The sequence below is a fragment of the Lepisma saccharinum genome, chromosome 9, assembly GCF_977018435.1.
Source record: "Lepisma saccharinum chromosome 9, izLepSacc3.1, whole genome shotgun sequence".
In the NCBI taxonomy this organism is placed as follows: Eukaryota; Metazoa; Arthropoda; class Insecta; order Zygentoma; family Lepismatidae; genus Lepisma; species Lepisma saccharinum.
In genome coordinates, this window is record NC_139237.1 from 41,311,383 (window position 1) to 41,338,847 (window position 27,465).

A 27,465-nucleotide genomic window follows, 5' to 3' on the forward strand; every position below is an offset into this window, starting at 1 on the left:
CTTCTGTAAAGCACGTGTACCTTAACAGTGTTGCCAACTTATGAATATAAAATAATCCACAGTCTACAAGGTGCAAAGACATTCCATTTGTCAACTGACGTGGAATAAGCAGTGTTTCACTGAGGACTTGTTGGATGTCAATCTATGTATGTAAAAAATGAAAAATCAAAATGTACATCTTCGTGGTGGCCAACTTATGGACTCGCCACTGAAGTTCCCTGGTTCGTATCCCGGCATGGGAGTTATTTGTGAGTGTCCCTTCATCAATTTCATTTAATGATCACTCATCCTCATTGTCAGGATTAGCCAAAAGTGGAAGAAAAGCGTTGCTAAATAACAACAATCAAATACAAAATTTACATCTTATCCCCCACAATGTAAGATGGTTCCGTACCAAATGATTAATTTTCTCTTTTTCTTTCAAAAAAAAAAAAACCTTGCTAGAAGAATGTGAGATTGAAATTAATTATGTTTTAAAACATGGGTTTTTGATTAAATTTATTTTTCATTATAGATAATGAAAGTAAACTAATACATATGATTTGATTGATTGACTAAATTAATAAATATTAGAGAAAAAGAATTAAAGTAAACTAATTTTGAATTCAAATATCACCTATCCTTGAATTTTCTTCATTGTCTCTGTAACTAATGACAAATGTGCGTGTCACAACGTAGTCAATCTACATCTCAATATAACACATTTACCCTGTTCGAAAATGCTGTATTACGCAGCAAAAACACCAAGGGAAACTAAAACGGCAACTTAGTGAAGCATTGGTACTGTCAAAGAAGTGGGTGTAAGAAGGTGGTAAGATGCAGCAATATTTTGATGCAGTTACAATTTATTGTACCCTACATACAAAATAAAATGCATATTTTTTTTGGGGGGGGGAATTTTTAAATATTCACATTGTTCTTCTCTCTTGTTGAGAGATGTTCAGTTTAAATCAACCTTCCCCACCCTCACGACCTGCCCTCACCCTCCTTCACCTGCAAAAGTATTCCGGACTGTGATGATGCCCTCATGATGTCACCATCTGGATAGTGAATACCTCTGGATTATAGATCGGCTCCTCTGTGGCCCTTACCACCCCCCACCCCCCACCTCCCCACCACAGCATCAGCCTCACTGACAATGTTCATTCACACTATCATATGCCGACATTCGACATATCACTTACGTTTCTGTATTTGGCTTATTGAGAAATATTGAGGTTGGCAACAGTCTAATAATGGATTTCTTCCGCAGCATGTAGTCCGTTCTATAAAATTATGCTAATGCAAGAAAAACGTGTAAATTATATTGAGTTAAACATTAAACCGGTGGCCGTGGTGGCTCAGTCGGTAACGCGTCTGACTACCATGCTAAAGGTCCCGGGTTCGATCCCCGGCCGGTTCAAATCCGGGAACTTTTCTAACGATGGAAGCGGCCCCGGCGCCCACCCAGCGTCGAATAACATGGGTACCTGGGGGAAACCCTGGGGGGTAAAGGTGGTCAGGGGTGTGATGCTGTTCACATCACCCCCACTCACGACCGGATCAAGAAAGTGTGGGGCGTTACCCCCACACCCCTTATACGCCTTCATGGCGTGGTGCTATGCACAGGGGAGCACTTTACCTTTTTTTAAAAATATATTTTCATTAAAGGTTTTTGTTTATAATAATAATAATAATAATACGTGATGATTGTATAAGCTACAATCGATCACGTGAGCAGCAAGATAATAGCACCAGTTTCGAACATGGTGCAGGAAGGTCTCCGTGTTCTCAGTTTCTTTCGGAAATACAGTCGTTTGAAAAGTGGCGAGAAGCAGGTTGTTTTTAACGTTTATGTGAGTTTCTGTTGGTGGTATTCTGAGAAACCAGTGAAGTTAGTGTCCGAGCGTAGTTGTGTATCTGAGTCTTGTGGTTTCGGTGTGGTGAAAGAAAGGAAAACGACCGGTCAAGTTGTGTCCCGCGAAGAAACACATTGTTGCTCGCATAAACAAGTACAACGATTTTGAGATAAGCGCAATACGGCTCAAGGTGCATTTGTATTTTTTCATTTTTTTCAATCAAAGAGCTTTCCACTGTGGGGAAGATATTGGCTGATGATGATGACGATCTCTCCAATTTCGGCGGTCCACGTTACACGTTGAGTTTTTGTTTTTTGGAAACAAATTTGACAGACTGCATTCATTGACGGGGATGATATTGTTGTATATGACGAGAATGTCTCCAATTCAAAAAGGAACTGCGGAATCAAGGTAAGATAATATATTAATTGCATGAGACTTGGGGAAATAATGTGCTTATTATTGTCATCTTGTTTCCCAGTGCATGAGAAACAGAAAGAAAAAGAAAGATCTCTTTTTATTCCTCAGCTTATCTTTATTTAGCTTCCGCTAAAACTGACTGTATATTTGTTGCACAAAGGAGAAAACAATACTCTGCATGTCAACAATGTTGGGCAATAATTGGTGGAAGGGACAGCAACAAAACCAAAATTCTTCAATTAACTAAAACGATTCTCTCACTTGTAAGTTTTACTTTGGCACTGTCTGTCATACTGAGAGAGGAGGGGGAAGGGTGATCTGTTAACCCAGTGTCAGCTAAATGGAACTTTTGGCATAGAAAAATATTTTATCACTTATCGAAAATTTCTTATACTTCAATTTGTAGATCTATCACTTAAAATAGGAATATGTTTTTCCATCTTTCGTAAAATTAAAGGTTGGGTGAAGTGCGAGTGAACAGAATATGATGGCCGTGCCATCTGACGTAGAGTGATATGTTACTCGAAGTGAGACTGTTTGTTTACAGAGGGTCATAAAGTTCGTGATTCGGACTGGAAGGTCACTTGGTCTTTGGAGTGGAACTAGGTGAATTTGAGGGTGGTGAAGTCGTTCATTTGGTTTCAGAATGTAGTGAGGGAGGGTTCGTCATGTGTTCAGAGGAGGAAAATGTCATCAATGAATCTTAGTGAGAGGAGTGGTTTCAGTTGTTTGGAGTCAAGGAATTCCTGTTCCAGCTTGTCCATGAACAGATTGACATAGGAGGAGACCATTTTAGTACCCATAGCTGTGCCACGTATCTGCAGGTAATGCTGGTCTCCGAAGCAGAAGTTGTTGCAGGTAAGTACAAGGTTGGCTATTTGTATCAGGAAGTGGGTTGTGTAATTTGGGTCAGCTGTTAAGGAATGATTCCGTATTCATATTCGTATCACAGTCACAGGCTGAACCTCACCCTTCAATAATGAAGAATTGAATTGAATTGAATATGCATTCATTTTCGAAGTTTGACATCAGAGCTGCTCAGTTAATTACTTGACACAAGATATGTGTTAATTTAATTTTTTTAAACAAAAAATGATTTTGCATATCGTGACAGGTATGTATATCTTAAGTGATTTTTGATCCTTTGCTAGGTATTGAACTGACACTTTTAGGAGTGTTATTTACAAAATCCATTTAACCCTAAGGGTTAACATTTTTTTGTGTGCTATCAGTTTAGTTCAGCATTTTTTTTTCTAAGCTATATTTTACTAAAACAGCTTTCAAATCCTGCTGTCATAACATTTGGTGGTGCAATACACACCAGATTTTTGTAGATGGTATTGGCCGATGTTGAATTGTGCCTTTTTTTCAGGCTTTATACGACTTAGATATCATATGACTTAGATATCAAATGGAAGTTCTAATTGTAAGGGAAGCTATTCTTATCGAAATATAGTGTGCTCAGTTTGGCTTTGGGTTTGGGCCGAGATAACACGTGACTGCAGACAGCAAGGTATGGCACAGATCTGTAATGTCCTGCTTATTTTTACACATATATCTTTAGGATGCAGACAATTATATTTACATTGCATAACGAGTACTAACCTGTGTTACAAGAGTTGTTCAAAGTGGTGGTCAACTGCATCCACACATCCCTGGCATCTTTTGATGAAAGTTTGATTGACATATTTGTTCTGTTTGCAAGTTGTTTTCTTGCCATTGTGATCCCAATGGATGCACACTCTCTGCTGGGACATAAGGACTCAACTCTGGCTAAAACAAAAAAAATACCCAGAAGAAAATTGCTTCTTAACATGTTCTTACTGTCTTTGTGAGACTGCGTATAGCAGCAGAGTTTCTTTGTTTCTCTGAACACATTCACTGCTGATGCCGATTTATCTTGTGATATGCGGGTGATGCCTTTCAGCACTTCGTTTGCATTCATGCAGAGTTCGTTTTCACGGAAACTAATGCACAAATTTTGCTACTGCCTTTGTGAGACTGCATATAGTGGCAGAGGTTTCTTTGTTTCTCTTAACACATTCGCTGCTGATCCCACTGATCGGCATCATGTTGTCTCGTGATATGTGGGACTTCGTTTGCATTTGTGCAGAGTTCGTTTTCACGGGAAAACAATGCACCAATTTTGCCACTGCATTTGTGAGACTGCATTTAGCGGAAAAAGTTCCTTTGTTTCTCTTAAATCTTTTATCAGTTTGTAAGTGCTGTGGATTCAGTTTTCAATATGAGTGGTAAAACTTCCTGTAACTTTCATAGATCTGGAAGTTCGTGTATTGATGTCGAAAAGAAGACAATCAGTGAAATGGACAATATATTTGTAGGATTGATTAATACAAAAGGCGTTCAATAAGTTTTGCACAGACAGTTATAATATTTTTATTAGTTGCAATATGATGTTGAAATTTTAGGTGAACATCCTTTGATCCTTTGGCTACAAGACCATGTCATTCAATGTAGCCTCCATCTGCTGACACACATCTCGTCCAATGTTCTTTCCATGCCTTGAATGCACTTTGGTAAAATTCAGGTGGCTGACTTTTACACCATTGTTTCACACAAGAAATGAGGTCCTTGTCCCGCAGGTGGGCCTTCAGACAACCAAACAGGAAGAAAAATGAAGGAACCAAGTCCAGACTATAGGGAGGCTGAGGGATGACTTCCCATCCCATTTTCATGATTTTTTTGCTGTGTCGTCATGGCTGTGTGAGGCTTGGCAGTGTCATGATGGAGTTTGATGGCCTTAACTTTAAACTCCGGTCTCTTGGTCTGGAGAGCACGTCGTAACTTGCCCAGTGACAAACAATAACGCTCCTTGTTAATTGTGGAGCCATGTTCCAAGAAATTTATGAAAATGACACGCACTGATCCCAGAAATGTAGTCCATAATTTTCTGGCCTGATCTGGAAAGTCTAGGTTTGTCCAAAAGAGTGAAATCACCATCTTTGATCCTCTACAACCATCGTTGATACTGGCACGGTCCAATGTGTTATCCCCATAAACCGGAAGCAGCTTCCTATGAATTGATGTGGCTGATTCATCACCAGTTTTGAACAGGAATTCCATTACCGACTGTTGTCGGGTCCTGATGTCTACTTAGTGTCCATTGTGGTTTACCGGTGAACAATAGGAAAAACAATATTACCATTTTAAAGCCAAAGGATCAAAGTATGTTCACCCAAAATTTCATCATCATATTGCAACTAATAACAATATTATAACCATCTGTGCAAAATTTATTGAACGCCCTTTGTATATGTATCATCAGATTCAAGAAGTGAAAGTGAAATATCAACACTTGATGGTGACATCTCTGTTAGTTTTGCTAGTAAGCAGGGAACTTCAAGCAGTGACTCGGAAGTCCATAGTGTCAGTGATGGATGCCTGTTGAAATTAATCACACTCACCCACATGGTCTGATGATGCTTCACATCTAAATAAAATCCCTTTCACTACAAGTAACACACTTCTCGTTTCTCAGCCTGGAAGCAATACTCCCATTCACTGTTTTCAGTTTTTACTTGATGACTCATTTCTACAGGAAGTTGTTTAATATACCAACCATTATGGTGAGGGGTTGTAGGAAAAATCATGTGTTTCAATGTGGAAAGACTTGTCACTCGATGAATTGAGACTGTTTTTCTGTCTTCTTTATATGTTTGTAGATAATAGGGGATTATTTGAAAAGTGACACTTTTTTCTTCAACTGCTTCCCTCAGTTTATGAGCAGAGATTGATTTCTGATTATCCTGCACTGCATACTTTTTTGTAGAAATCCAAGTTCTAATGAACCAGAACCTAGTGATCATTTATACAAGATTAGAACAGGTTTAGAGTATTTTAACAATGAAATGCTCTCCGTGTACTACCCGACAAGAAATTGATCATAGATAAAGCAATGTTTCTGTGGCATGGCAGACTTTTTGTTTAGGCAAGACATAAATAAATATGGTATAAAATTACATGGACAGAACTGAAGGACCTGGTGCTCAAGACTTTTGTCTACATTGGCACATCTGATGATCTACTTAGCAAGGGTCACTCAAGTAAAGTAGTCTTGCACCTCCTGAAGGAAAAATTAGATAATGGACACTCTTTATACAATAACAATGTCTTATCTGAGACGCTCCTGAAGAAAAAAAACATATTCGACAGGTACTTTTCGGTCTAAGAGAAAGAAAATCCACAGGCAAGCAAAATTAGAAGGTTTGGGGGGAGGATGTTGGAAAATACTCTCATTAAGAGGGAGGTGGAGTTTGGCGAAGGTCGCCGTGGAAAGCACTTAAATTTAACATGGGCTTTTTTGCATTTTGTTGAATATAACGTTTTAGGACAAAAATTTGCCGGAAAACACGCAGTGGATGTGAACTTAGTTTATGAAACTTTGAGTACATGACACATTTATGCAATTTCAGTTCGTTAAATGTGCACAAATTCCATTATTTTTTTTCAATTTCCCATAAGGAAATACATAAATAAGCACAGAATGGTTATAGGATTTGTGGGTAGCACCAACGAAAATGGCCATTATGATGCGTACTAACGTAATGCTCAATCCTTTTATGACTAAGCTAGGGAGGGCTTTTCTTTCAAAAGTCACTTGCACAGCCCAAAATGATTGTTTAAAAATGTCATGTATTATCGACGGCGAAAGATACGGCCGCTTCAGCCGAATTTCATTCATCATAGTTCGCCACTTGGCCACTAGATGTCTCTGTTCGAAAATTTCCCCAGGGTGACGGGGAGAGCTAGTTCGCGCGGGTGTTTGAATCCTCTGCACAGCTGGGTTCCGTCCCCTCGTCAGAAGGTCCCGTAGCTGTCACAGCTTGATGTATTGCCTCTTTGCCAGGCAAGAAACCAAGAAAGCAGGAAGGCCATGAGTTTGTGTATGTTTGAGTGTAGAGAAGCAGAGCATATTTACCATGAATTGGAACCAGTGACACAGTAACTTTATCTCGATCCCTACCGTGAAGGACGTATTCAGAGGGGTCCATGAGTCCAAACCTCCCCCTGAAAGACTTACCAAGTACAAAAATTAAATAATGAGATCATAAAATAACTTCAATTAAGTAATGAAAATAAGGTTGTTGTCTAATCGCAATTTGTTTATTTCCGCAAAAATATTGGAAAGCAATACGACTTAGAATGACAGTACCAAAGAAGATTTATGCAAGAATTATTACTACTTATAATAACATGCAAAATATTACCAGGAATTTTACTTTCGTCAACTGGATCTAACATCATTTTTTCATACTCAATAAATATTATATTCTTTATCTATTTGGCATTAATTTCCTTGCCAGGGCAGTTTCTATTTATTTACAAATTTTGCCGACCTTAACTACACGTAAGCTAGATAATGAATAGGTGATGTTATACTGTATCACTGTTGTTATATCACCTATTAATGTAATAAAAATATATTAATTAATTTAATATAATTATACTTATTTTAATTTAACATTATTAATATTATTATTTTGAGAGATTACGTTAGGACGCCCCTCCGAAATATATATATCTCGATATGTGCCTGGTGTTCGATTTGAATAAAATGTAGAAAAGGCGGGGAGGGTGGTAGCGCTTCCTCTTTTTACATTTCGATAGTTTTACCTCACATGTAGTACTTTGTGAGTCAACGGTGCAGATAGGAAATACGTGTACACACACAACCATAATTGATGATTCGCAAAGGAACTTCATTAAAATTCCATGCTTGTTCCGCTCACAAATCATATCCTCTCCAAATTACAATAGCCTACTATTGTTGTTGCTTACATATATGTGTGTGTGGCTCCTAGAACTTCACTAATTCCAAACATAAACTTGATGTGACTCTTACAAAACATTTGTTTTTGGAGTGGAAGGATCATGAAAAGGTCTACTGTTTCTTTGCAAATCTTCAATTAATCTAAAATTTATGATAAAATCATAATTTTGGCTGATTTGCTAACTTGAGATTTAAAGACAAATTATTAATTTGAATTCTCCATAACAATAACAAAAGTGACATAAAATGTAGAAGGACAAGACTAGTGTTGCCCACGGGACGAGACGAGACAGGCTTTTAAAAATTCGAGACGAGACGAGATTGATCATGTGTCCCGAGACAAACGAATATTTTCGAGACGAGACAGCATTTCACAGCATTTCCACGAGACGAGACAGGCCAAAGTCTCGTCTCGTGGGCAACACTAGACAAGACTCTTGGCTTGGTTGAGAATTACATTAGAGATGTACAGGTTAGGAAAGGGGAGGGAGAATTCCATCTTCTTTCTCTTCAGCGCGAACCCTGCCTCCTACATTCTACATGTCCATTCAAAATGTGTTCTTAGTTTCAGATATTTTTGCCTCCCCTATAGTGTAATGGTAAAGATGACCCTCGTAATGTCAAAAGATCCCGAGTTTGGTACCTGGTGGATGCCCAATAGTTCAATCCCACTATAAATGTAGGCCCAGTCCCGATTAGCCTATCTATACATAAAGAAGACTTACAGAAACTCGAACTCAAGATACTCAAACGACCGGCATAGGGTCGTTTCCTCTTCAGGGGTTCCCTCACTTTTTCGCCCTTAGATGGCAGCTGCTGATAAGGGATGAGCATCCCCCCCCCCCAAAAAAAATATTCTGACTACGGGCCTGCTGTCCTGCATCGTGACCGTCTGGTCTAAGGCATCATGCTTTGGGCTCTCCAGCTACGGGACGCGCACAGGTTCGAGTCTCCTGGAAGAAGCGTAACAACTTTTCTCCTGAGATTTCAGCCAGTCAAACTCGCGGGCCGCATGTGGGCCCCAGCATCCGTTAATGCGGCCCGCCTTGGCCCCACTTAACACTTCATGCTTCAAATTATCTATACATTTGTAGTTATCCCGTTTTCTCTTTTCTTGTGATACAAGACCAGACTCATCCAAACTTCAACACATCGAGCAATTTTTCCCTACACAGGTATACATTCCATTATAGAGTAGGTGTTGTGTCAACTAAGCAAGCTGATGGACATGTTACTTCTGACGTACGAAAATATCTTGCCAGCTGGGGGAGGGCAGCGTGCATACTTTCTGTCGCCTATGAGTTTGTTTCTTGATTTTCAAGGATTTACCTGGAAGAAAAGTCAGTTTCTGTAAAAGTTTCAGAGAACCATATGGCTGCCCAAACTTCGTGGGAGTAAGAAAAGGACTATAGAAGAGGAATGTAGATTTTTCAAGTGAAATGCTTACTTTTGTTGTGAAGTGAATAGTGAAAAGCGTAGAAAATTTGTACCCTGATAAAGTTTATTCATTCAGAAATATTTCTATATCACGAAATAAATTTGCCAGCCTCTGTGGCAGAGTGGTTAGCACAGCCCGTTGCGACACCAGAGGTTGCGGGTTCGAATCCTGGCCTGAGCATGGGTGTTCTTTGTATGTGTCTCTTCATCAATTTCATCATACCATTACTCATCCTCATCGTCGCCATTTGCCAAACGTGGCAGAAAAGCAACGCTAATAAAAAAAAAATATAAAAAAATCAGAAATACAGTTGAGGAGAGGATTGATGACTTAGTCAACGAACAATTGAAAGCAAAAATTGTTCGTGTTGTTGCCTTTTCGCTCACAATATGTGAAATTACGAACGTCTGCGAGCTAGCCCGGTTAACTTCCTTCATTTGTGGATGCGATTCTCATCTCGATATAACAGTAGAACTGCTTGAATGATTCCTCCCCGTGACACAAGGGCTGATATTTTGAAGGAAGTGGAGGCCATTTTGCAAAGTTACAGTCTTCCGTTATATTAAAACTTTTTTAATAAAGTTATAATTTGTCCTTCTTAACTTCTCAGGAATACCAGGAATGGCAGGAATATTTGTCCACAGTAAAAATACTACGTGATGAATTTGGAAACAGGTTTCAAGACTTCAGAGGGTGCGAAGGGCAATATTCTTGTTCTGCTCTGCTCCCTTTTCTTTTGATGATGCGTGTGCAAGTCCTGGGTTCGAACGGAACTTATTGAATTGCAGCGCAACTCGTATTGAATTATAAATGTCGCGAGCTGGGTTATCCTTGATTTTTCTCATATCTCCCACAGCAGTACCCTCGAATAAGCTATTTTGCTGTAGAATTTTATTAATTTTGGTTGCACTTGCCTTGGTGTAAAGTTGTTTTCCATAATGAAGATTAATGAAACAGCCGAGCCGAATGATCAAGAATGACTGACAAAATATTTGTTGTCTGCATTAAGAGTTTCATGCTCACAAAAAAACTTCTTGCAGACTTTTGAGAAGCTTGTTAAAAAAAACTGTCAAATCTGTGTGAAACGAAACTATAATTGCACACAGTTTCTTGCAAAAAGTTTTGCACAATTGTAACCAATTTATACTCGAAATAACATGTAAAATAACATAACCATGAAAAAATATGGTGTGAGGTCTATATATAATTTACATATCGATGCTGCAATAATAATCACTAGAATCCCGGCACCATTGGGTCGAACCACTTACTTCTGGACTTCAAGGTGTTGGGGTTCTAGATGTGTGACCCGGATAGTTTTGACATTATCGTTATGTGGCCCTACTCACGAATTGAGTTTGACATGGCTGGTCTTTAGGACCTGTTGAGGAGATTGGGGAAACCTTCAACAACGACTGGGGGGTTCGTCGTGCTGACCACACGTCACCCTGTAACTGATTGGTGTGTGAGTGAGGCCGGCCCTTGTGAGTGAGTGAGTAGGCCCTTGCCTTCACGGGCTGTTGGTGTAAGGTGTGGTCTTACAGTGGCTCGACCTCTCGAAATTCTGTCAATTTATTTTGACCAATTCACTGGGGATTTTTTTAAGAGTACTTTGTAACACGTATAGTGCTCATCTCGAAGATCTTACTATCGTTAGTTGGACTGAAATTTCAGTTTGAAACCAATCAATCGAATCCAGGCCTGGGCATGGGGGGGGGTTCTTTCATCAATTTCATATCATCACTCATTCCCTCCCATCTTTGCGAATAGTAAGAAGTGGCAGAAAGGCGAAGTAAAATAGGCCAAACAGATCAACCTTGGCCCATTATATCTGCTGTGAACTCAACGATGAGAACTGCACAAAGGGACTTGAAGATTATAAGAAAGGAAACTGTGGCCGAGCGCGCTCAGCAGTTGCCCGATGGTCTGACCATGGAAGGTTCCACGTTCCAGCCGTGGCATCAGCCTGGACATAGAGTGTTAGAGTGTAAAAGAGAGAGAGAGAGAGAGAGAGAGAGTGAGTGAGTGAGTGAGTGAGTGAGTGAGTGCGTGCGTGCGTGCATGTCTTCATTCATCCTCCTCGTCGCTAATTGTCAAATGTGGCAGAAGCAGAAAATAAAATACAAATACAGACGTGTCAAACGTGTAATTTTCAACTACGAATATGTATAATTAGAAACATATGCAGAGGATAAACACTGTATGATATTAACAATATATTATTCACGCAATATGATATATTTCCTCTACTTTACATACATATAAAATTTAATACACTAAAGCATGTAAGAAATATCCATTTCTCATTGAAGCAGAGAACTTAGTGCTAGCTGTCATAGACAGAGCTATTGCTTGTTTTTTATTCAGTTTATTTTCTCTTTTGGAAAAAAGTTCCTGTACCTTCATAAGCATGGGAGTCCGGAAGGGAGGGCAAGAGGGGCCATGTCCCCCCTACAGGAGAATGAATGTCCACATAATAATTATATATATATCTTTCACAGATAATTTAATTTCCATCACAGTAATTTATGTTACTCATTATAATTATGTTTAAGGAGCGTGATAATTTCAGACTGAAATAATGTTTTTTTGAGCGGGCATCACTATCATGGTTAAAATCTGCCTTCTTCTTTACTCTCAATTTATAATCTCAACCACACAAAGAGAAATTCAACATAATAATAGCAGCCACTGTAATCAACAAAATTTATTCAATCCAAATCTCATTTGTGAAGGTCCTGACTGTTTGCAGTGACTGCTTCCCATGCAGTGAATATTTTGCCAGTGGAGAAATCTTTAAAGAAGCCGGAACCAGAATGAAATTAAACAGGTGGTGCCCTTTCGCAGCGGTCACGAAGGAGAGGGGTTGGTGAAGGCAGGGGGAGACATGGTGGCAAGTCTTTCCACCATGGGGGGAGGTCCTCTGCCCCCCGGCCTGTGCTCTTCCTCTAGTTTAGGACACAAGGGAGAAGAATTGCTAGTTCCCTGTTATGTCGCTAGGTCTCTCTGTATCGCGCCGGGGCAGGAAAACTCTTTTCATGCCAACCTCCAGGCCACTCTTAGGTGTAATGGCCGATAAGTGCTTTATACAGGGTGGCCACGAATTAAGGGGACACCTTTTGATCATCATTTACGTTTAACAGTGAGAACATATTTATAATATTGCAACTTTTAATTTTCTGAAGATAGTAACTTAGACATCCCAATGACAATTTTATCTGTTTTCCACATAATTATCAATTTGAGCTCCATTTAAGTCAATGCAAGCTGGGAGACGTAATAGGCTTTCCTTCTATGTGTTCGTGCTTACCAGATTTTTCAGGTCTGAAACACTTCCGGTTGCATCAAATAACTTGTTGATTCTTGAGATACGTAGTACCACTTTTAAGTGCCAAAGGTCCACATTCCTGCAGCATTCGTCGCTGAACTTCAGCTACATGTTATTGGTAATGGAAAGTACATGTACACATTTGACACACTACTGAATTCTTAGGCAACTTGCGGCCATTCTAAACAACATTTGCTTCTTTCGCTATGTCAGTTAGATTTTTCGTATGTGTAAAGAAAGATAAAGAGGAAAGAAAAATACTAGGTCAATTAATACAAAAGGTGCCACCTTAATTTGTGGCCAATTACTTGAGCCCCTGAATAAAAGAAATGAAAAACTGATAAAGCCTCTTCCAACTGTGCAGTATAATTTTTGTATGTTTGGTGTAGATAGACAGGATCAAATGATGTCTTCCTATCCAAGTGATCGTAAGGCTTTGAGGTGGTATAAAGAACTATTTATTCATTATATACAGCATATATTATTAAATGCTTTCAACCTTTATGACAAGTACGCCAAAGATGAACTTATTTGACTTCAGACTCGTGTTAAGATACCTGTTCTCCTTCAAGCCAGGCAGAGGTGAAGATTCCCCAGCTCCTACAGGAACAAAGGGCCAGGTTGGATCAAATGGAAGAACACTTCGGAAGAGATGCCGTCAGTGCAGGAAAGGTGGCAAGAGAACAGACACAATTTACAACTGGGTGATCTGCCCAGATAATTCTGGACTATATTTTATTCCATGTTTTTCGATTATCACAAGGACGTAATAGTAAAGTGATCATATGACAATTCCTGGACGACAAGCTATTATAGCCAGAAATGAAGGATATATCAGCCAGCCCAACAGATCCGTCTAGCCCTCCGTACATTACTTCGATCGAGGTAATGACTACGTCACATATGTCTTGAAGAAGCGTGGAACCTTTAACTCCGTTGACCACACAAGCTCAATTACCTGTTACATATACATAATTAACAATTTATATACCACTATAAGAAAATTATTAATAATGACGCAATACAGCAATGAACATCTTGATAACTCCTTAACAAATTAAAATCCAAGGGTGCATGAAATGTTATTTATTACTATTGCTCATGTAAATGTTCAAATTCAAGAGATAATATTTAAAAAAATAGAATTTAAGTGGCAAAGATTCTATAATAATTATCAATTTTAGAACCTACACATCGTGGCCACGTGCTTACAATTGCATTAAAGTGGGAATCAAAGAACTTAAGACCTTCTGTTAACAAAAACACGTGTACCTTAACAGGGGTTGCCAACTTATGAAAACAAAATACCCCACACAGCCACAAGGTGCAAAGATATACCATTTGCCAAACTATGCAGAATAAAAAGTGTTTCACTCATGACCTGTTGTGAGTTAAATGTATGTATGTAAAAAATGAAAAATCGAAATGTACATCTTCCCTGGTGGCCAATTTTCGGACTTGCCACCGAAGTTACCTGTTTTGAATCCCGGCATGGGTGTTATTTGTGAGTGCCTTTTCATCAATTTCATTTGACAATTACTCATCCTCATCGTCGGGATTAGCCATAAATGGAGGAAAAGAGATGCTAAATAACAAAAATCAAATACAAAATACAACTAATGACAAATGTGCGTGTCACAACGTGTCTAAATCTCAATGCCACAAATTACAGTATCCTCCAGAGTGTACCTCAATGTCTCTAAAGATACATCACCCAAAAACACACTCCTATGTCCTTGTTACCCCGTTCGAAAATGCTGATTTATGTAGCAAAAACACCAAAGGAAACTAAAACGGCAACTTAGTGAAGCATTGTCCCTGGCAAAAAAAAAAAAAAAAAGTGGGGAAAGAAGACGGTAAGATACACAAATATTTTGAGGTAGCCACATTTTCTTGTACCCTACATACAAAATAAGATGCACATTTTGGAGTGAATTCTTAAATATTGTCACTTTTTTCTCTCTGTTGTTGAGAGGTGTTCCTTTTAATTCAACCTCCCCCCACCCTGATGGCCTGCCCTCATCTCATCGTCACGACTCACCCTCCTTCACCCGCAAAAGTATTCCGGAGTGTGAACACCTCTGCGACCCCCCCCCCCCTCCCCCACATCATCATCCTCACTGACAATGTGAAATTATATGCCGACATTCGACATACCACTTTTGTTTTTCTACTTGACTTAGTGAGAAGTATTGAGGTTGGCAACAGCCTAATAACTGATTACTTCCACAGCATGTAGTCCGTTCTGTGAAAGTAAGCTAATGCAAGAAAAACGTTCAATTAATTTGGGATATACAGTTTAAAATATATTTTCATTAAATGTTCCTCTTTATAGTAATAATACGTGATGATTGTATAAATTACAACGCAAGAAAATAGTGCCAGTTTCGAACATGGCTACTTCCATGCATGCAAGAAGGTCTCCGTGTTCTCAGAGTTTCTTTCGGAAATACAGCCGTTTGAAAAGTGGCGAGAAGCAGGTTGATTTTAAGGTGTATATGACATTATGTCAGTGGTATCCTGAGAAAGCAGTGAAGTTAGTGTCCAAGTGTAGTTGTGTGTCTGCGTCTTGTGTTTTTGGTCTGGTGAAAGAAAGGAAAACAACCGGTCAAGTTGTGAGTCTTGTGAAGAAACACGTTGTTGCTCGGCATAAACAAGTACACAGATTTTGAGATAAGCTCAATACGGCGCAAGGTGCATTCGTAGTTTTTCAATCAAAGAGCTGTTCACTGTGAAGAAGATATTGGCGGATGTTAATAGTGATGATGATGATCTCCCCGTTCGATGTTAAATCGCCTCTTGTGGCACGTTGAGTTCGTTTTGGGAAAGCAAATTTGACATATGACACTCATTGACAGGGACGATATCGTTGTCTAGCGCCGAAAATGCCTCCAGTTCAAAATGGAACTGCTGAATCAAGGTAAGAAAATACATTACTTGCACGAGACGTGGGTAAATAATGTGATTATTATTGTCTTATTGTTTTACAGTGCACGAGAAACAGAAGGAAATATAAACAATCTCTTTTTATTCCTCGGCTTATCATTGTTTAGCTTCTGCTAAAACTGACGGTATATTTGTTGCACAAAGGAGAAAACAATACACTGTACATCAACAATGTTGGGCAATAATTTGATGGAAGGGGGAGCAACAAAACCAAAAGGCTTGAATTTACTGAAACAATTCTCTCACTCTCTTATAAGTTTTACTTTGGCGATGTCATACTGAAAGAGGAGGAGGCGGAAGGGGGACTGTTAACCAAGTGTCAGATAAATGGAACTATTGGCGTAGAAAAATATGTTCATTCTTGAACAAGAACACGTATTTAATCACTTCTCAAAAATTTCTTATACTTCAATGTGTATAAGTTAAAATAGGAATAGTTTTTCCATGGTATGTAAAATTAAAGATCGTATGAAGTGCCAGTGAACAGCATATGATGGCCACGACATTCACAAATAGCTGACGTGGAGTGATACGTTTCTCGAAGTGAGACTGTTTTGTTTACAGAGGATCGGAAGGTTTGTGATTCCACCTTTCGTTATTTTACAAAGCCCGTACGTCGTAATGCTATTCTTAATAATGTCACATGAAATGAGACCAATGTGTTTACACCTTGTAAATATTATCTCTTTTATATTAAAATTACATCAAAATTTAAATTGTGTCTCGATAAAATTTGTATCAATTAAAGCACAGTCTTTCCTGGTAAATAAATAATAATCTTTACGTTAGTTTTCTATAAAGAACTTATATTTACTTCTTCTTGTTTCTTATGAATCAAAGACGTTTTGAACGTTATGAGAAGTTATCAATGTCTTTCCTTGTTAGACCTTTGGGTGACCACGATACTGACTCTCGCGGAGGAATCTTCTAAATCGGGAACGGGAAATGTTATATAAGTGGTTTACTTACATAGCCAGAAGACCAGCCCTATCCAATGACATGTTACCTTGTCACCTTGGATTGTGAATCCTTGAAGTACTCTATATCCGATCAAATTTCCATCGGCCGTACCTCTGCAGACTCAGGTCCAACACTTTAACTTGAAATTACTAACAAAGCACTTTGCCGCGAACTTCACTATTTTCACTCTTTTAGCACCAAAACTTAGGTGCAAACTTTAAATCTTATGTAATACTAGTGCAATGAGCACTCAATTGGAGCTTGCGTCTTCTCAAAACTTATATGCAACTGCCAAATACTAGATTACGATACGGTGCCATGAGCACTATATGGAAGCTTGCATCTTTTCAAACGTTCATGCAAAAACTGATTCTACTTCGTTCTGTCACGAAATCTTAAAGTTGCAATAATCGAAAAGAAGCAGAAAAAGAAACATGCTTGTTGGGGATTTATGTATAAAACTAACCACGTTTATTTATTCTTTACGTCTATTTTTATATTTGCATATAGCTTCAATTGTTTATTTGTAGAGGCACATATTTTTGGTAAATAAAAAAGCAAAATTTCGGTATAAAAACTGAGTCAATATCGGGTTCAAAAGCGGTAAATAAAATAAAATATTGGTGTTATAGCGGTGAAAAATTGGATCAAAAGTGGCATATAAAAAGACATTTTGGTTTTAAAATTGTGAATATAATCCTAAATTTGATTTAAAAACTACACTTATTCCACAGAATTAACATTTCACTTCTAATAGCCCATTTATGTAGTTATCCGAGTATTAAGTTTATTTCTGTGTAAAGGAATCAATTTTTGTTTCTCGAATATTAACAGCAGAATTAATCAAATTTCCGGGAATTGCATAACTCTCAGGATAATTCAGACCTCGTTGGTGAATAAACCCTAAATTTCGTGTTTATAGAGTTAATTTCACTTTTTGCAGTTCATTTCGCATTATTTCGTGACAAAACATGGTCACAAAATGCATCTCACACCTTTCAAAAACATGAAAAATTAACACTACAATGTGTTTTTTCAAATTTCTTTTTTTTTTTTGTTAAAAATGAAATATGCATGCCCCTATTTATTTGTATATATCAAATGCCATAAGAAACCTGCACTCCCATTGGCTAATTCATTCTGAGCGTAGTGTCTTGTTACCGCCATATCTTTGCACTCTGCAGTTTCAGTGTGCAGGGAGAAGCCACTCGGGCAACAACTGGAAACCATCGTGGACAGTTTCGGATACCGTAAGCCTAACGTGGCTATGTTTTATTTAGTGGCGTGTTATCGTGACACCAGCTGCAAACTTTGTGTAAACAGTTTTCCCTAGACAGAAGTGCAGGGAAGTATGATTTCGTGTTGTGTGTATAAATTATAATACATAGTTATGGTTATCAGTGTGCACCTGTATTTTGAAGATTGTGGTGAACTTAGCCCTATAATTAACAGAATCCATTCCAGAGAGGTGTAAGTAGTTACCTACCATTCTGCTTACATTTAAATCCTGCCGACCAGGATCCACAGTCATAATTGGTCCTATTGTGCAGTATTCCGCATCACAAATTTGGTCCTCAACGGACCGGATTCATCATTCAATGCTTGTTGCTCATTGTTTCTATCGGCAAACTTCTTTCCTCCTCCACTTCCGTGGCGAGACAAACAGAACAACAATGTATTCAAGCTGATGCATACAGCCTGGCTAAAAATATCACTCGGGAGGTAAACATTTCTTTTAACTCACGTACAAGCATTGTTGCTAATCCTTTATGCTGCAAAGTGCCATGGTGCATTCTTTAAATAACGGAGTCCTGTACTAGAAAATCGACATTGATAAATCTTCGTACGTGTTAACAAAAACGAAAAGGAACATGTTTTTGAAGTACAAAGAAGAATGTACAAAGAGATAAAAAATGTGTTAACTAACTGAAAACATATGGCCGCATATATTAATATGGTCATAATCATGTGTTTATACATGTATTTAAAATATTTTTTTTATTCAATGTGAAATAAATAGTGTTCATATTGTGTATAGTTATAAAGCTTAAATTCAACAAACATATTTTGTTGTAAATATGCACAATTTCTATCCATGGAAGTTGATAGAAAAATATATGAATATAATAAATAATATATCACATTTCTGTCGAAGTAATATTTTGAAAAACTACTAACATAGCAAATGCCACCTTTTGGCATTTTCCGCACACAGCATGGAAATCTTGATGCTGTGTGCTAATGACGCTGATAGACTGCATTCACTATATTTGTTTATGTTTAGTACATACATTTTATGGTGTCTATAGTCCCAAACGAAAGAATCATAGATTGTTGTGCAAGAAATTTCAGCACATGGGTTGAGTACACAGGGTCATTTGCACCCCCCCCCCCCCTCACATACACACTTTATTACCTGAACTATGGATTCCTAATGATAAACCTTGTCTATCATGAGAAAGTAAACTGTCCATGCCCCTTTCCCCCAGTTTTGATACCCAGTTGCTGCCACTGCACCAAGGTGTTAATATTTTTTAAAAGGTCATTTTTTGCAATTTTTCATGAAATACAACTTTGCAATAGTCTCTCATCAGTGAAAGGTGGTCATAACTTGGGTTGCCAATAGATTTACCATCATTGTGTATGCAAAGACTGTGTGTTCGATACCCGGAGGAGGCACATTGCACAGTGGTTCGGATCCTACTGTAAACTGTAGGTCCATTCCCCATTAGTCTATGTGCATAACGTGGACTTGAATCAAGAACTCAACATATGTTCTTTCAATGGATGGAGTTTATAAATATTAAATACTTTATGAAATTCATGAGAGAGCATTCACAAAGAATACTTGAACTGGATTTCAAATTAATTACATCTACTAAGATAGAGTTCCGTGTGAAATAAGGGAACACTTTAGATACATTCAGAGGGCATTAATTTTATTTCATGTTTGTAATAAAATGCACAGATATGCATTTTTCTCAAATACACTGGTCTTGTTATCAATTTTTTCTTCTATTGAACCCTATTATGGTAACGAGGTTGTCAGCTTGGCTGCCTAAATTCTGTACACTTCTTTCCAATGGTGTCTGAACATTGAAGTCTCCGATGGAAACACTGATGAATCATTGACTAAGGACCTGGAGTGTGTGAATCACCATTTCAGTGCTCCAGGTTCTGGGTTCATCTGCCAGCCATGCATGAGACACTTTATGTAACCAGTATCACTTCTATCAGCCATTATGTATCTTTGGTATTTCTTGATCACTTTAGAAAAGGCAAGCAACCAAGCAGAAAAATGATGCTCATAGTCTGATGCAGAATGTACTGTACAGCAGTACATCGTGAATTGTGTTCTGCTAGAGTGTTGTTAAATACAAAAAGTGTTTAATTTAAATGGAATTGGTAAAGAAATTTCTATGACTTCGCAAAACTTAATCCACATGAACATGACAGACCAGTGAAACCTGCTTTGTAACCAGAATGTGACTCGGTCTGCTTGCGTGAGTAGAATATTTATATTCTCCTGGACAATTCCATAGTTACGACAAAAAAAGTGTGTTTTCTTCTAATCATGTGAAAGTTTTGATTTTACTTTCCAAAGTTAATATTGACATGTATTTTATATGGTAATATTTTGAACATTACGACTCGAATTTGTTCTTTGGTATTGATAAATAAGTATAGTTTTTTTTCTCATACGTTTTCAGTTAATAGTTGTTATGTCACAGGTTGAATGCTGTTTTGTCATATCTGGACTTTTTATTTGTCAGAAATGAGTTGACATTGTCTTAGACAGAGTGATTATAAAATCTCGGATCCATTTTTGATAAAAAGAGGCTTGAGATTGGGACAAATGTATTGAATGAATTCCTGAGTAGATGGTAACACATAATCAACATTGAAAGAAAAAATATCGGACATAATAAGTGGTGTACAGATGAAAATCCAGGGAAGTGTCACCTCAACGTACTTCCACATGAGCACCCTGTGGGTCTACACATGAATCTCAATGACACACCTTTTGAACAAACTCCTTTGAGACCATTGCCAATGTTATGTTTAGCACAGCATGCTGGGTAGGTTGATGTGGGTGTTGGAGAGAGGTGATCTTTACCCTGTACACCTGTGACATGATGTAGCCCCATGCAAGAAAGCCAAGAGGGGTGAGATCCGTAGATCATGGTGCCCATATACGTTGCAATTTCCTACCAATCCACCTATGTGGAAGTGTAACATCCAAGTATGTACAAACAGTCTTTGCAAAGTGAGATGGAATTCCAGCCTGTTGGAAAGCCACTGTGATCCCCAAACACACATTGATTTTGGAGGTGTTTCATTCCGTTGGAGGACCTTCTATGGCTGTCCATTGGCCCACACTTTACAATTGTGTTGGTTGCCATTCCCACCCATGTTGAATGTGGCATATTCTACCTGGTGTATGGTTTCGGATGCTATGCCAGGCCTTTCTGAATGTTTAACATTGTGCACAATACCTGGTCACTTGAAGTTTTGAACCAGTAGCCTGATATTAGCCCTGGCTGGAAAAGATTGGTGGAATTTCCTTTCAAATGTTGCCTGGAGCTCTTTGAAGCATAATTCCCACAAACGTCCACACACCACAGATATTATCTCTTCTAGTCAGCACCTTTCACGTCATGTACAAGAGAAAGACAAAATTGGCCATTTAAAAAAAAATGGATCAAAATATAATCACCCTGTACATATGTTAATGTGTCATGTTCCAAAATACATATCTGAATGTCAAGTTCCAGGGATCCGGTTAGACCGTTCCTTGGAAAAGTTGCAGAAAAGGACTAAATCCCATCATTGAGATGTTCTTTTTCCTCCGTTACCACCATCCATATGGGGGTAGGGGAATTCTAAAACTGATGCATCGTTGTATCTCCATTACCAATGAAATACTGTAAGATGGTACCACGTGACATGAGACGCTCAATGGCATTGTGTTGTTAGACTACTTTTGCAGTGTGTGAAGATTTACGGCTCTTAGAATATATCTTACAAGGTAAGACATGCTGCATGTGACATATTATGCAGGGTAATTATAAATGATTCATTGGGTTTGAAAGGGCTACATTAAAAAATATATAACACAATAAAGAATGATACTTAAAATAAACAGAAACTGTCCCAAGCCAGGTTTCAGACATACTTTCACAAATGTTCAATGTGGCTTCCTTTCGTCACACGACACACATCTATTTGATAGCCTTGTTCACTCCCATACCTCTAGCATATCCCTACTAATGGTCGTAAATGCAACTGTAATGCGTTTCTGCAGCTCAACCAAAGTTGTTGGTAGTGGTGGCACATACCCCCAAAGGAAAAAATCACAAACCATTAGGATGAAAGATCTAGGAGGCCATGGGAAAAGCGCTAAGTCATCTTCAGCACATTGCCCAATCCAAAGGCGTGAGAGTTCTTCGTTCAGGTAGAGACGTGCCCCATCAAGTTGGAATACAAAGCTATTGGAATCCTCTTTCACTTGTGGAAACAACCACAACTGCAGCATATCGAGGAATGACATAACTGTCACAGTGTTTTCTGCGAGGAAAAGGGGTCTGTACACCTTTGATTTAGACTCTGCAGTAAACACATTCATTTTTGGGGAATCTCATTCATGTTGCACTGTAGCATGTGGTTGTTCAGTACCCCAGATACAAACATTATGCCACTCAAATGGAATGTCGCCTCGTCGCTAAACAGCAGAAGCTCTAGAGAACCATCATCCTCAATAGCATCCTGCATGGAATTACAAAATTCATATCCTTTGACAAGGTCGTCTGGTTTTAACATTTGCAATAACTGTATGCGGTACAGTTTCAGTCACAATCAGGTTCGCAAAATCTTCCAGACAGTTGACTGCGGAATATCAAGTTCCCGACTGGCATGGTATGTTGACTTCTGTGGGCTACAAAACTCACCCTAACTTGCTCCACTGTTTAATCAGAAATGCTTGGACGTCCTGTGCTTTTACCTTTACACAGGCTTGCAACTGTCAGTGTCATCGCAGAATGCTTTGGTGACCTGACGGTGCAGTTGCAAACTGTCTCCGGAATGTACGGTAACAACGGAAAAACACTTCTCATATTCCAAAACACAGAATGCTTTCTGCTGTATAGATGCCATTTTGGAAACTAGGTTTGTGCTGCCATCTGTCGGCAGGCCCCAAGGTTACAAATATGAGAAATTAAACTTTCAGATGTGTTCTTTAGTTTCATGATTAGCACACACATATTCTATTAATAGTTTTGGAAATATTTCACTTTAAAACCCGATGAATCATTTATAATTACCCTGTACTGTGTATTGCTACTTTGTAGCATTACATGTGACATAAATATGAAGGATATGTGACTTTATTATCTTTCATATGTATGCAGATATATTTTTTTCTGACAGACCTATTTCCATTTCACAGGTTTTTACAAACAAGTATGATGAATAATAGCACTATAATACATATTAGAAATATATACCATATTGGTCTGATAACCACTGCTGTGGTTGCACTTGCAGAACAGTTATCCATGCAAATAAAATTGTTGTATTTTAAACTTTGTTATACAAGGTACAATTTCCATCACCTTTTGGTACTTATTTATTTCTTTTACTATAATTATCACCTTTTTTGTTTGTATACAGATTCTTTTTGTACATAGCGATAAGAATAATATAACAATATATGTATATAACAGGCATATATAACTCTTTTAACACCAAGAATAGCACTCTATTACATATATTATTTTTAATATCATATAGTAAATAAATAAATAAATAACCCGTGGTGCAACAGCCCATTGAGGGCCTGGGCCTACCTTCCGACTGCCAGCCTCACTCCCGCCTGATCCTAACCACTCACTCGAGGTGGGAGATCATTCAACCAGTTTTGGGGTGAAGTGTGGTCAGCATTATGAACCCCAGTCGTTTTAGGTTTTCATGACCGAGTTACACTACTCACTCGTAGCTCCCCAATTTTCTCATGATGGTGGGTGTCCACCAGTTCCATACAGAAGCTGATATCTCAGGAAAAATGTTTACGCTTTCCCCAGGAGACTTGAACCTGCACCCGTTCCATAGCCAGGGCCCAAAACTTGAAGCCTTAGACCGCACAGCCACATTGCGGGACTTTTTAATATCATATTGGTATAATAATCACTTGCACTTGCAGGATGATTATCGATGCAAATAATATTGGTCTATTCTGAAGTCCGTTATATTTAAAGAATATGTATACATAACTGACACACAAAATCGTACAGATTCCATTACCGTTTGGTAGTTATTGACTTATGTTAGTGTAGTTACTTTAAGTTGCTTTCTTCCTTTTTCGTTAGATACAAACTCTTTATGCACAGTGTGATAAGAATAATGTAACAATATACATATAAATACATTTACAGAGTAATTCATAATTCCCTCCATTGTTTGAATCATTTATAGTACAAAAATTATAACATACGTCAAAAAGTGTATTTCACTACACAAAGTATCTCTCCAAGTTTGCACTTGTAATAGGTCCCATCACATAATTGTAGATTTAGCCACTAGGTTGCAGTATAGTGCAGTTAACACAACCATGACATACAGTGATGAACACAAAGCATTCTGTATCTTAGAATTCGCTACATGTGAGTTGGTTGTGATGGTACTATGAAGATTTCACATGAATAATTGAAGAGAAGCACATGCAGTCAAGACAATTTGTGCATGGTGCAACAAGTTCAAGGAGACTGCCCGTCTGTGTGATGCAAAACGAAGTGGCTGAGCATGTGAGACATGAACTTGATTTCAGGATTTATGAGCATGTCACCAGGGGTATACATGGGTGATATGCACCTTTAGCCCATATACTATAAACGTTTGAAACCCTGAAGAGAATTATGAATCACCCGTCATAACAGGCATGTAAAAGTCTTAATAACTTAATAAGTGATGATTTGAGAGAGTCTCAATTCACTAAATACCAGGTGTGCCGTAAATAATTCTTAATTTTGTCACTGGATGGTGCTGGAAGCAAGGGTTGGTGCACAGTCTCAACTGTTGTGTCAGTGTGTTGCCAGGACAGTACCTGTCAAAATGCTGTGGATGTGCAACCGAGTGCGAGTGATGACATTCGGTTTGTGTGGGAAACATTTTGACCTTCAAACCAAATAAGGAGCATGTGTGGCACGTCCTGCTTTTCTTGTTCAATCAAAAGAAAAACGCGAGTGAAAGCCATCGTATCCTTATGGAAACATACAGTGACAATGTCCTAACGCAAGATGCATGTGTGCTTTGGTTTCGACGATTCAAAAGTGGTGATTTCGACTTGAAAGACAAAGATCGCCCGGGCCAGCTGAAAAAATTCCAAGATGCCGAATTGCAAGCACTGTTGGATGAAGATGATATGCAAATACAACAACAACTGGCAGAGAAGTGAAATGTTGGTCGCCAAACCATATCTAATCGTCTTCATGCCATGGGAAAGATCCAGAAGGCAGGAAAATGTGTTCCACATCATCTGAACGACAGACAAATGGAAAAGCAAAAAACTGTGTGTGAAGTGTTGCTTTCTTGGCATGAAAGAAAGTCTTTCTTGCATCGGATAGTCACTGGGGACGAAAAATAGATCTACTTCGAGAACCCAAAATGCAAAAAGTCATAGGTTGACCCAGGACAACCTTGAACATCCACCGCAAAACCGAATCGCTTCATAAGGAAGACAATGCTGTGCATTTGGTGAGATCAGAAGGGTGTGGTGTACCATGAGCTTCTGAAACCAGGTGAAACAGTGAATGCTGTGTTCGCTACCATCAACAACTCTTCAATTTGAACCATGCATTGATCGAAAAGCACCCAGATTGGGCGACAAGACATGGAAAATTGATTTTGCAACACAACAACTCATCACACACAGCGAAAGGCATCTAGGGACACCATTTCTGCACTTGGCTGGAAATTCTTGCCCCACCCGCCATACTCACCAGACTTAGCCCCTTCAGACTACTACTTGTTTTCATCGATGTCTCATTCACTTTCCCAGCAACACTTCAACAATTACGAAGATGTCGAACAATGACTTGCTGACTGGATCACCTCAAAATGTGAATAATTTTTCTAGAAGGGCATCCACAATTTGATGGACAGATGGGCACAATGTATAGCTAGCGATGGTGCATACTTTAAATAAAGCATTTGTTACCTTTCTCCCCAGATACACTTGTTTTCTTTCGGATCAATTAAGAATTCTTAACCGGCACACCTGGTATAGTATATAGTATATTATTGGATCTCTCAGGATTATATTTATATTTGAGGACCCAATATAGCTAGTAAATCCTTTAAGATTTGAGGAACGTCGCCAGAGTAAGTGCTACCCAGAGAATGTTTTGTTAAACATTGTATTAAGAATTTATCTCATATTTTGTGGGTTATAGTCTGTTGATGAAGACAGTTTTTCAGTTAGAATTTTGGTGTCTTGGATGTTTGAGTGACAATGCATTCACATGTTCTCTTCTGATCAAATTTGTTCACATGGTTCAACACAAATATATTCCTAGTACAATTTTGTTGTGTGTGTCCTAAATTACTGTTCGTTTTTTTATTTTGTTATAGGAATGTGAATCATAGCTATCCACCTTCAGAAATAGAGAAGTACCTCTTGTTGGTTGATGACTCAGATCGTGATCCTACCTACATGCCATCACAAGATGGAAACAGTTGTGGTGATGCACACTGCTTTACACCCTTATCCAGCAGTGTGCCAGGAAAAGAAGGTGAAGAAGGTAATGGATTAATAAGATCACACCAAAATTGCGGGGATCTACAAGACAACACTGAATTTGATTCAACTATTAAAACAAGTTTGTCAAGGAGGAGACTGCGAGATCCAGAATCCTGGAAAAAGAAATCAAGTGAAAAGGAAGAGAGAAGCTGGAATGTCCTACACGAACATACGTGGAACAGAAACTCCTGCAAGAATTGTTAAAAATGGTTGTGGCAATTCTTGTAAATTTAAATGTGAAGAATTTTTCAGCGATAAAGATAGAAACAACATACACAGTAGCTTTTGGAAGCTTAATGATGCAGGAAAAATAACATTTTATGATCGGTACACTAATAGGCAAGTGATATCCCGCAAACGAACTGAAAGTGAAAACAGCAGAAGGAAGTTCACTTTCAGTTATTTTCTTCCATTATGTGGCAATTCAAAGAAAGTGTGTAAGAAATTTTTCCTTGCAACTTTAGACATTAGTGAACGAAGAATCCACTATTATCATTTATCTCTGAAGAATGAACAAACAGGTTATTCATAGAGGATAGATACAGGAAATCTTGCATGTCCACATTGTTCGTCAACGTATCAATTCATTTCAATGCATTGAATCTCGGATACTAAATGGCAGAATCTAAAAGAAATTTTTAACTAGTGTCGAAAATGTATGAACTCTTACATGATCTGACTGAGAATCCTGTTAAGTTGTGTATTTACGGTAAGATACTCAACAATGAAGAAAAAGGGTGAAAAATCCACTGCAATGTGTGAACTATTTAAAGGGAGACAAGAACTCTGAAGAGAGGCATTCTTTGAACATGAAGCTAGAAAATTATTGCCCCAAGAGGAAAGGAATAGAAATTGTGAGAATGACAAAATATCTTCTAATATAGTAACATGCTTTGTTACATTTGACTTTCAGAATGTGATAAGCCTTTCAAGATCATCCAAATTTTTATT

At 38.3% G+C, this 27,465-nt stretch overlaps 1 protein-coding gene across 18 annotated transcripts in view; it reads left to right on the forward strand.

Moving 5' to 3' along the window:
* The window catches only part of LOC145992028 (uncharacterized), a 222,254-nt gene that overhangs the window by 43,459 nt on the left and 151,330 nt on the right, over positions 1-27,465 (forward strand). Inside the window, exon 4 of one of the 18 annotated variants that reach the window (XM_083128071.1) lies at positions 26,346-26,879. The exons of the other annotated variants lie outside the window; for them this stretch is intronic. Coding sequence (XP_082984197.1) covers positions 26,346-26,718 — 373 coding nt within the window. The 3' untranslated portion in view covers positions 26,719-26,879. Of the gene's footprint in view, positions 1-26,345; positions 26,880-27,465 lie in introns of those variants that run through there. 18 annotated transcript variants of the gene reach the window in all.